Genomic DNA, 12288 nt, shown 5'->3' on the forward strand with positions numbered 1-12288 from the left:
TTTTAACTTCCTAGTTGGCCAGACTAGAAGTAAATGAAGATCGGAGATTACTAGTAGAAATGAGCATGTATCTTTCGGCATTTTTTAATAAAATATATAAACCATAATATTTCAATACATACTTACGGATCACCGAAGTCTAGACATTCTATCCACCACCTACACAAATTCACACTTCAGGTTGTAATATCTATGAACCTAAACATTTTTTGGATACCAAAATCTTAGAATATATTTTGTTCGCATATTTCTTTTGATAAAAGACAAATGAAAGACAAGGTAGTGCTGGCTTAAAGCTAAAAATTTTAATATATACTACAAAATATGCAAAATACAAATGTAAAGTTTTAACAGCTTATAAATTTTCATATAATTAGATATGTTGAGGTGCTCTAATCTTATTAATAATTTCATAAATAGTCAAATTTTGATATTCATTCCAACCGTCACAGCAAATATAAATGGCCACGCAAAACCACTATCCCTGAAAAAACGAACTTCTAAGACAGTTGTAGAGCTTAAACTAGAACTGACAGAACAATAACTTCGTAAAAAACATCAAAATGTTGATTTTTAGCGCACTGCCACCATTTTGCTAACTAAATCGGAGATAAAAATAAATGTACAAGACAACCATTTTATTGGAACAAGTATTATTAAAAAAACAAATTAACAACACCGTTGCTCCTAAATGCGAGCAAATATTATATCCAGATTCTGGACGTAATTTAGAGTGTCATGTGTCAAGTGGACCCACCGTAATACACTGAAATTAGTCAGTGTTAAAAATTGTGGGGCCCACCTGACACGCGGCACCCCACCATTGGAACTCCTAACCTAATATTTTTTTTCCCCTAAATATAGGTTAGCCGTTAGGGAGTACATCAGGCACCTTGAGGCTCTAGCTTTGATAGCCTTCTAGCCATTGTCGGAATGATACACGCGCACACGTACATATGTGCGTGCACACACAAGATTGTCCTCAGCACAAATATAACCAAAATGAAGGAAAAATGAACGAAATTCATGTGGCAACTAAATCTTAATCAAAGAAGGAAAACAACAATGTGCCAAAATAACCCCTCTCTATACAAATTGAAAGAAAAAAGACCAATAAATAAATTTTTCCACAGAAATGCGAGAAGAAAAATTTAATCACTGAATTTTCATCTCAGGTGCCCTCATTTCTTTGCGGAAGATACAGGCAGAAGCTTGCTAACAACATAGCAATCTGGCGGGCTAATGTTTGTGTAGTAATTCTGTATCGTCTCTGCGATCTCAAAACCAAATTTCTTATAGAAGGCAATGGCGTCATCATTGTTTGTTTGCACATGTAAATAAATCTCGGAAATATTCTGCTTAGCAGACAGCTCCATCACATGATTTAACAGCTTTGTACCTGCAGAATATCTGGTCAGAGTCTACATTTGGTAGAAGGCCAGGCTCTTCAAAAACCATTCGAGCGAATGAGGCGAGCAAAAAAATGATAAAAAAGAAACGAAAAAAAGCAGGACTTTCTTCCAGATTTTAACTCGGGAACCCAAACTTCATAGTTCATCTTGCATTTTCTTCAAGTCACAAAACTGCACTGCAAACCTGAATATGGCGGGGAGACGCTGTTACACAAAACTGCACTGCAAACCTGAATATGGCGGGGAGCCAAATGCAATGGGGACGCTGTTATGAGGGCGCCTAGCTTAAGGGTAATTTTGTTTTTTGTACGCTTAAGGATAATTTAGTCTTTTGTTATTATTATTGTTGGGTATAAATAGACTTGTTATGTCTAAGGTTAGATTTATGCATTAGATTAAGTTGTGAGTATTATTGTTGTTGGGTATAAATAGGCTTGTTATGTTTAATGTTAGATTTATGCATTAGATTAAGTTGTGATTCTAAAGTTTAAGTTTTGGGAGATTTTCTACTTGTCGAATTGTGAGAATTGGGAGAGATCGTTACCTCTTAAATCGTAAGTGTTTATCTTTGTATTCTCATTAAGTTATTTGAATTATTTAAATAAAAAAAAAATTTGTTTTGCCCTAATTCCTGTGAAAAATTGTGTCTATTTTTGCTTTGAATCATATCAAATTGATATCAGAGCATGATTTTGGGGGAGACACTGCTAGCATGAAAAATTCTGAGAAGCGTCGACGGGATCCTTCTGTGACTGAATCCTAAGATACAATTGCTAGCATGGAGGCCACCACTAGATCACGGTGCACTGAGAAGGCTTCTATGCGAAAGATCGTTGCTTACAGAGATCCCAAACTTCTTTGTGACGAAATCGTGTGATACTGTAGCGCTCGCAGCTTGCTGGAAAAGATACGACAGGATTGCAGAGGGTCAGAGATGGATGTGAAAGAGTCGACGTGATGGAATGCAGTGAAGGATCGCGAAGAACAAAGACCTAAAGCTCCCATCTTTCACTACCACTTGTACGCATACAGTCGCATGCAAGGCAAACAACCTGGAATTGTGGCTTGCAGAGACCCAAAACTTCCTTCGCCTCTTCCTCCCGCTCTGTCCTCGGAAAGGCAGTCGTGATTGGTGTTTGCGGGGAAGGCCGACGAAATCATGGGGCACAGAGAAAGTCGACAAAATTGCAACACACAAGAAGTGTCTTCTTAACCTAATCTGACGGCGTACAAAAGGGTGACAACAACAATACAATCGCAACAAGAGCTTGCTAGGAAGGATACGACGGACCTTTCCTCACTTGTGAAGACCGACGAGTTAAGCTTGTGGGGCAGTCTAGACATTCGAGCCGACTTTTACGGTCCCGTTTTAAACCAACTACGAGATCGCGACATACAAGTTTCAAAAAGGATAGGAAGAAATGACAACCGATAAAGTAGATGATTTGGAGAAGAAATTAGAGGAGAGAAATAAAATCAGATCAAGAATGGAAGAGAGGTTTGCCACCATATAGGACAAGTTTTCTTCCATTGAAAGTTGAATGGAGAATAGATTTGAGAGCATAGGAGAAATACTGGAGATGATGAAAAAGCTCATGGAGATACAATCCAAGGCCGTGTCGATCGCTTTAGTTGCAAATCCTAACCAATGGTTATTCAGAGAATCTTTGGTTAGGACAAAAATGAAGGAAATCAAGCGAGAAGATAATGAGGAAGACACCATATATCAAGAAGAGTGTCCCCCAAGTACTTCGAAAGAAGGGGAGTGGAAACTTCCGATGGAGGGGGATGGGCCGAAAATTAGAGGGATGGTGTAAGAGGGAAGAGCGCGATGGAGGAAGGAGGGAATCGGGAGTTGGGTATGCCTACGATCGAATGAGAGAGTTTCACCCTAGATACATGGGAGAAATACTAGAGAAAGATGAATTTGGGGTGGAGATGTTAGAGTTAGGAAGATGAAGATGTCGATCTTCGAGGGGAAAGACACACATAGGCGGGTGCATTGAGCGGAGCGATACTTCTCGGTGAATGAGTTAGATGAGAAGGAGAAACTCATGGCGTGAAATTGTGTTTGGAGGGGAAACCTTAGCCTGGTTTTAGTGGGAGGAAAGATACCCGATTCATACATAGGATGAATTTAAAGATTGTTTGTTGGAATGTTTCTGAGCCATTCGAGAAGAAGACCTACATGAGCAATTCTGTCTTAATTTAGGAGGGGGCGATCATGAAATATAGGAAGATATTTTAACTATTGTCGGGACAACTGTAGAATATTTTTGAAGCAGGATTGGAGAAGTATTTCATAAAGGGCTTAAAACACAACATACGGGCAACAATCCGACTATTAAGACCGCGAGGATTGAGGGAGATGATGGAGCTAACTCAGATGATGGAAGACAAGAAACAGATGAGGAAAACCAACATGAGCAATACAGAGGAGCATCATACAGAATTGTTGTAACCATGATGATTCGTAAAAGTTCAAATAGTGGAAGTCTAGAGGGAGGCTGCATGAGACACGAATAATGGACCGCGACCGGGAGCAACACTCAAGGGTCTTACAGAGACAAAGATTCAAGAGAAGTGGGCCATGTGGTTATGTTTACAGTGTGATCAGAAGTTTACCCGAGGGAATCTTGCAAGAAGCGAAGATTATAAGTTCTCATAATGTAGGACGAGAAAGCAGAGAATGAAGAAATAGAGATAGTTGTGGGGGAGATAGAGGAACACTCTGATTTTTTCCCACCTTGAGAACAAGATGTCTTTTGGGGGGAGTATTGTTACAAGGGCGCCTAGCCTAAGGGCAGTTTTGTCTTTTGTAAGCCTAAAGACAATTTTGTCTTTGATTATTAATCTCTAGGGATAGGTTTATTGCATGAGATTGAATTGTGAGTCTTAGGTTTAGGTTTTGGAAGATATTTCCTACCTCTCAAATTGTAGTAATTAGGAGAGATCGTCTCCCTCTCGAATTGTAAGAGCTTATCTTTGTAGTCTCATTGAGTTATTTGAATTATCGAAATAAAAAAATCTGTTTTGTCCTAATTTCTATGGAGGATCTTATCAATTTTTGCTCTAGATCGTATCATACGCCAACGCTTTACATTCTTAAAATTTAGCTAATATATGTAACTTTATACCTAAATTAACTTAATTTCCATAAGAAATTGTGTATTTTCAAATTAATCAACAGTTACTAATAGAGTGTGTATCACAATGACGACTTCATTAATTTGAAAAGCTATTACATTTTAGCTTGTAGCAAAAAAATGTAAGGTGCATACATATGCACAAACAAGATGAAATAAACAATAAATGAAACTTAATCAATAGTCAACAAAGCTATCATAGTTGAAAATCATTTAGGTAAACACAAAACATATAGCAAAAACAAATAAAGCATAATCGACAATTAATAGATGAACTTCTCAACGCCTCATCTTGTTAAGGTTGGTGTGCTGATGCAAAAGCAAGTTCAGTCATCAACATGGTCATCTTTCTCCCATCTATTTTTAATCAGACTTCTTGAATCCTTTCATTCCTATTTAAAGCTATATAATGGGTTATCTCTACGCCTATGCAATCCTTTACAATATCTAGTTATCTTACCAATGATCTACCCAATTTACTTCATATACATCCAAAAAACATTCTACACAGCCAAACCCCAAACCAGCTAAAGTGTAAACTCTACCACCTTGCAAGAAATATCCTCACTCAATTATATTTTTTATTCCATCCTTACTATTTTGGTCACATATTCATCTTAAAATTTTAATTATATCATACTCAATATCACCAATGATTTATTTGTTGACTAAAATTTTTTTAAAAAATAAGATTCCTATAATATAATTTACTTTGAAAACTTTATAACATTCTCTCAGTGCATAATATTGTTGCAACACTTCTCCATTTTACTCACTCAACATGAACTATAAATTTTAATTTACCATCTATATTATCATTCCTTTGTACAAAAAATCCAAAATACTTGGTCTATTACAATTAATCATAAGGTGATGTTCCAAATTTATTGACTAATAATTACCAATTTTAAATCCACAAAAAATTAGATATAGTATATCAATATTTGTTATCCAATTTAAAAAAATAATAATAATAAAGAAATTTTTATCCAAGTTCCCAGCACTTTCCTGAGACATTCTTTATTTGAAGTTTATGTTCTCCTTAAATGATGGCTCTTTTATCACTATAAAATTGAAAATAACATTAGCAAATGTACCTATTTCTTTAAATTATTTTTACAACAAATATAAAAATTTAAGCCTTAATGTTGACTGTTGATATTATCTTATTAAAATTAGAAACTTTTTCTTCACCTCCCAACAAATTCTAAATCTAATCACTACAGCATACGTAAATTTAACATATCTTTGGCATTAATATTTTTTTTCTCAATGCCCTTATATTACTCTGCAAAAAGCCCAAACAACATTACACAAACTATATAGAGAACTTTTCAGCTCATCGTGGGCTTTGTTGTTGTTGTTGTTGTTGTTGTAGACTTTTTAAGCTTTACTACAAAAAATGCCTCCATAATAGCTTTTCCTCGCATTAAACCTAATTAATTCACCAACATCAATAACATTTTTTTACCATCCCTTTTTTTTTTTTTCCTAATATCCTATCATGGAATGTAATTTTAGTAGTAGTAGCTCTAGTGACAGAAGTGTGACTTTGGGTGATCAAATTATTAAAAGGTGTAAACGATTTAGATATCTTGGGTCCATTGTTCAAAGCGATGGTGATATAGATGAGGATGTTAATAGTAGAATTCAAGCTGGTTGGATGAAGTGAAGGAATGCTTCGGGTCTTTTCTGTGATAGAAAAGTACCGCTTAGACCGAAAGGAAAATTTTATAAGATAGTGGTGAAACTTGCAATGCTCTATGGTGCTAAATCTTGGCCTTTAAAAGAGAAGCATAAAACAAAGTTCATGATTAGGTGGATGAGTGGCTTTACACTTAAGAGACAAAATGCGAAATGAATATATCCGTGATAGGGTTGGTGTAGCTCCTGTGATGGACAAAATTAGAGAGAGTCGTCTTAGATGGTTTGGTCACATTAAACGTCGACCATCTGATGATCTGATTAGGAGAATAGATGTTTTAGATTCGACTTGTGTTAAGAAAGGCAGAGATAGTCCTAGTAAGACTTGGGCTTATTGTATAAAAAATGATTTTAATTTACTAGAACTAAATGAAAATATGACACTAAATAGGATGCGATGGAGAAAAAAGATTCATGTAGCCGACCCCACGTAGTGGGATTAAGGTTTAGTTGTTGTTCTTGTTGTATCCTATCATAAATTTGTTGCATGGATCAAACATAAATTCCCACTATAACTACACTCTTGAACATCTACTTGGTTCATAAATAATAATATTGGTATCATCACTGTCATAATGATTTTGTTCCCACCAATATGAATATAGAGACATGAATTCATTTAAAAATATAGGACGGACAAAGAAATAAATCAAGCACTATTATAATATACAAAGAAAAAGAATGGTGTGGCAATTGCAGAAAGTTCAATTAGCATAAACTGCATATAGTATTAGTTTCTTATGCAAAGGCATGACGATAGAACAATACTAGAAATAGGTAATTTAAGCAACTAAAATTTTATTAAATACATTTTAATCGCCTATTTTAGTCTTTGACTCCTCGAAAGTAACATAATCCCATCATAGTTATTTCACTTATCCTAACCTATGAGAAAGTGTCAATAAGCATGTCAATTATTTATTTATTATTTTATTTGATCACATATGCTAACATGTGATGATGGTGTTAGATGTGTGTCACGAAACTGCATATTTTGATATTATGAATTATCGGTGCATCATAGTTTTCCTCCAATCATTGAAAAGTTACTCTTCATAATTCACATAAAAACAATATAATAAGTATAATGCCCTTATAATTATCAAAGCTTTTCAAATCTCAAATAGTATTTGAAGTAACTGACATGACCAAAAGATTTATGTTTATTAATCATTTCTATGGCTAGCTCAACTTCACATTTTCAAATATATTTATAATACATTTCATAATTCTCTTTAAGTTGCTATGATAAATTATTTATTCCATAAAACTATTCATTAATTTCATAAAACGACATTTAGATATTTCCTTATTTTCTTAATTTATAATACATCAAACTTGATCAAAAGCTCTAAATCTCCTCTCTCAACCTTAGCTATTTTATATAGCTCAATTTTTTTCTTTCTATGTTCTAATGCCCACCATATAAATCATCAAAAATTATGATACAAACTTTGCTTACTATCCTCTATGTAATCTTCTAATTTTCTTATAACGCTAATGTCTAAATAGGGCCAGTGTAGTTCTTCTCTTAAAAGCATGTTTCATTTTTAATAGCCTTTTATGCCTCCTCGCTTTACCACCAAACCTCTTACATATAAATAATATATTTCATGATTATCCTAAAATATCCATAATAATCTTATTAAGGAGTGGAAAGAAAGAAATCAAAGAAGGCAGGAATGCTACAAAAGTGCACTAGAGCCTTGAACCCATGGAATCCTTCTGCTAGACCAAGGGAGATTATCATTAATGATTTATTCCACAGTGAAAAAACACTTCGTATAACTGCAAACTGATACTAATCATGTACCAACAAGTTTGGTTCATCCACTTATTCTCCTATAATTTACTTTTAAAAGAGTTTCAACGTTTTACCTTCCACACTCCAACATCTATAACCTCAGAAGCAATGATTTCCTTTTAACTTCATCACATGTCTACCATTTAAATTCATGACTATTCCTGCCATGAGATCTACAATCATAATGAAGTTCAACTTTCTGCCTCTATATTGTAAATTTGAACACCTACAGAATTCGCCTTACATTAATTTAAAAATATAAAACTCCTTTGTAGTAATAAGACCAATGTGATTTAATAAGCCCAATTTTGAAGGAAACTAAATGCTCCTTTTTGTCTTAAAATTTTTTCTTGTTCCTAGATCATATGCTATAGTAAAACAAGTATAATTTCTACCATCATATTTTGAATCTATATCGATCATGCATCCTCCCCTAACCCAACTTACTTGAACTGCCATCTCTATTTCAATCTCCATCCATAGTTATTCTATATTCCTCAATGTACATTAAATTAATTCATCCATTTCTAAAACAATGACTACTCAACAAAGTCACTCTCTAGTCTTAGAAGAAGAGCACAAATACTAACTAATGCAAGACCAGCGTGAAGCGCCCATTAGAAAAGAGAGAAACATATTCAATCACATAATAGGAAGAAAAGAAGTAAACCACAGCACAAAGTAAAAAGATCTCAGAATCAAAGCAAGATTATCCGAATTTCTGAAGGTATGGATTAATATAAACGTATGGAATTGTTGGAATACTATTATTTTGTGCAGGTATCCAACTGCTATTTTTAAAAATATAAGGCGAATACACCATTTGTTGCATTAAATAAAGATTATTAGGTGAGCTAGCTTCAACCCATATTTTCTATTGCTTGGTATAGGCCCACTAGGGTTCACCATACACTCCAGTACAAATCAAAATATAGAATCAGCTTATTTTAAGATTGGCACACCGAATATCTTCCTTCATCAGATGCGATATCATGAAGAATTCTAGAGGACTCAAGTTTCCAGTCTGGGTATGGAAACAAGACCCCTGTAAAAACAAGTAAAGTTTCAGAGTTCAAATATACCAAAAAAGAATCGTTACTGATCCATGATGAATAGATTGATAAAATCGGATACATAATCTATCTGAGGAATTTCATGAGTCTTTCCTCCATTTTATTTTCCTCATTTAGGGACATTAAAAAAACATACCATATGTCACGACCTGACCCAGGGCTTTGAATAAACAAAAACGAGAACAGACGGACAGACGGTGGGAACAAAATTTCGATGTTCATTTTCTATAACTAGTTATTAATAAAATGAAAGAGACACTAATTAAATTAAATTAAAGCAGTATATTTAAATTTATCTCATTACTGGTTATCTGCATCTTCTAAAAATATTATCCCACCTATCGCTCATCTTTCAATCACTTAAATCAACTTAAAAAATTAGTTTTAAAATAATAATGAGCTAAGCAAATCAGTGAATACTCTCCTAAACTACAGTGATATAAGTATCCCACCTATCGCTCATCTTTCAATCACTTAAATTAACTTAAAAAATTAGTTTTAAAATAACAATGAGCTAAACAAATCAGTGAATACTCATACTCCTAAACTACAGTGATATAAGAAAAAAAAAATAAAAAACATGTCAGTTAATCTTTTTAATAGAGCAATATAATCATTGAGATGTTATTCAATGAATATTACTATATCAATAACATACATATATCATTATATATATGTACAACCGTTACATGAGTACCGCCTAAAAAATATTCCATTAAAGATATTTCAATTAAAATATTATTTTTCATTTACATGCACAGATACCTTAGTGTTCCCACATTAGTACTATAAATGAGTGACTACATATTTAATGAAGTACACACAAGCATATAATAACAATATTTCATTCTCATTTGCATAACAGTAATATAATATTAAAATAAATAAAACAAAGCACATATGTCATTCATAAAATATGTATAAAATTCATGTGAACCATAAATCATGGATATGCAGTATTATAACGGTAGCAGTAAATGAATTTGGTCGAGAAAAAATAAGAATTTACTAAAGCAAAAGGATTTGAGTACTTGCCTCAATGGCAATTAATTTGCTATTTGATTTGCTTTGAGGCCGATGTCGGCTGTTTTAATATTTTGTTTAGAAAAATAGATAATTTTTATAAAGATGAATATAATTTTAAATATAAATATGTGATTTTGATTTTTGAAAGTAATATTTTTAATTTTTGAAAATAGATGAAACCAAACGAGTCTCACATATTGAATAGTTTGGATGATTGAGTGCAATACCACAAGTAACATACGTATCCCGAAGAATAAACATATCACTTGTAGTAAGCTCAATCACCCAAACTAAAAAATTTGTGACATCCGTTTGGTCTGCGAAATATTTTTATATGAGGCCAACAAGTTCCTCTGCCTAATATAAGGATCAGATAGGGTTTATTTTACCTGGGTTCTAAGTTCCCTATAGAGGCAAACCCCTATAGTTAATTACATCTCAAATGATCGGGATCACTTAAGAAAACTCTCGATTAAGATCAGTGGTTCTGCCTTTGAGATTTCAAAATTTATGTTTTCACAATTGAACATGGAAAAATCAAATGGGAGTGGCTCAAACAAGAATAGTTATTTTAAGAAATCCAAAGGAATGAAGAGTAGAGGATATCACAGATCCGAGGAAAAACCCCAGTGACCTCTCAACTATCCTATTGTTTAATATTTAATCATGTAATTTATTTAGAATTTAGGACTTATGTTCGCACGATATATGATCGTGCAAACAGCCTAAAAAGATAGGAAGTTTTACATTGTACCGTACGGTAACCTCAGAATCCTAAAGTGTTAGGACTTATAATTGCACAACAGAGCTATGCAAAAACCTAAAAGTGATATGTGATAGTTTACGTTGCGCTAGGCAAACCACCTCAAAATCCTACGGGTTGTTATTTAAACTAAGGAAAGTGCTTAGTGATATGAATTTGTTTTGATGTTGCTCTTCTGAATGTCCTCGTCGTGCTGCCCACGGTGTTCGCTCCAAGCTCCTCGTCGTAGCACCTTCGGATTTGATATTAGTTTTAAGGGTACATGTAATCATTGAGTTTTCCTACATTAAGGTATAGTGTATAGTAAAAAAATAAAACATGCAGTATAAAATAAAAGAACAGTAGAATATACAGTAAATAAGAAGAACAGTACGTTATGCTGTGAAGTAAAATGCTGTAATGTAAATCCAACTTGTATATCTGGGAGACTTGCTGCTCCTTTAACAGAGCTAGTATACACTGTATAAACAAGAGAAACATTGCCTAGAAAACTCGAGAAAATCGACAAATGACCCACAACGGAAAAAAAAAAAAACTCAAGAAAATTGACAAATGACCCATAACAAAAAACTCAAAAAAAATCAACAAATGTCCCACGACGGAAAACTCGAGCAAATCGACAAATGACAATTTCAAGGAAATTATCAAAATCATGGGAAAATCCCGGAAAAAGGACCACGAGTATTTTGCCCAAAAATTCCAATAAAACATATGACAGATCCGAAAAGAGAGGACCGCAAACACTCAAGTCGGGGCTAGACTCAAATATAATATATTTGTACTCGTGAAACGTCGAAGGCTACTATCGGTCACCCGGATTTATAAAGTCCGTCACTTAACTAGAAGGGTGTCCTACTAAACCTAACTTAGGAGGCTACTCCTTAGCCCAATATCAGCAATCAACAAGTGGACAACCAAGTTGTAACATATTTAAATTTTATATTTTAGCATGCACATGGATTTCAGACATATAAAAAGAAAGTTGTATCAATTTTGTAGTTCAAATATTTTTATAAATATGGTATATGTTCTTACTATATCTATTCTTATCAATTTTGAAAAAGTATAGTTGACCACGAGTCGATCACGTCGTCGGGCATAAGACCGCCAACAACCTAAGAAGGTACAGGTCCCCCGCTAGTGTTGTGTCGGTGAATGATATTATCGTTCTACGGTTCATCGAGCCCCTGGATTGGGTCCTAATATCGTAGGATGAAAAATCATTCTGCTCTACCACCGGTGTGTCTTTGTCATCACCGCCCTAAGCCCCAAAACAAAACCGACCTACTTGTGACCTTGCTTGATGGTTTCATATATAACAAAATGCTATATATGGGCACTTATGTGTCAAACATAAGCA

The 12288-nt window shown here is 34.0% G+C and overlaps 1 protein-coding gene across 1 annotated transcript in view; it reads right to left on the bottom strand.

The window, feature by feature from the left end:
- Positions 1 to 1027: 1027 nt before the first annotated feature.
- Positions 1028 to 12288, bottom strand: part of LOC110029350 (N-alpha-acetyltransferase 50) — a 42898-nt gene continuing 31637 nt past the window's right edge. The window contains exon 3 of the mRNA XM_020731604.1: positions 1028 to 1399. Coding sequence (XP_020587263.1) covers positions 1182 to 1399 — 218 coding nt within the window. The 3' untranslated portion in view covers positions 1028 to 1181. The remainder of the gene's footprint in view (positions 1400 to 12288) is intronic.

This window comes from Phalaenopsis equestris, unplaced genomic scaffold, assembly GCF_001263595.1.
Source record: "Phalaenopsis equestris unplaced genomic scaffold, ASM126359v1 Scaffold000566, whole genome shotgun sequence".
NCBI classification, from domain to species: Eukaryota; Viridiplantae; Streptophyta; class Magnoliopsida; order Asparagales; family Orchidaceae; genus Phalaenopsis; species Phalaenopsis equestris.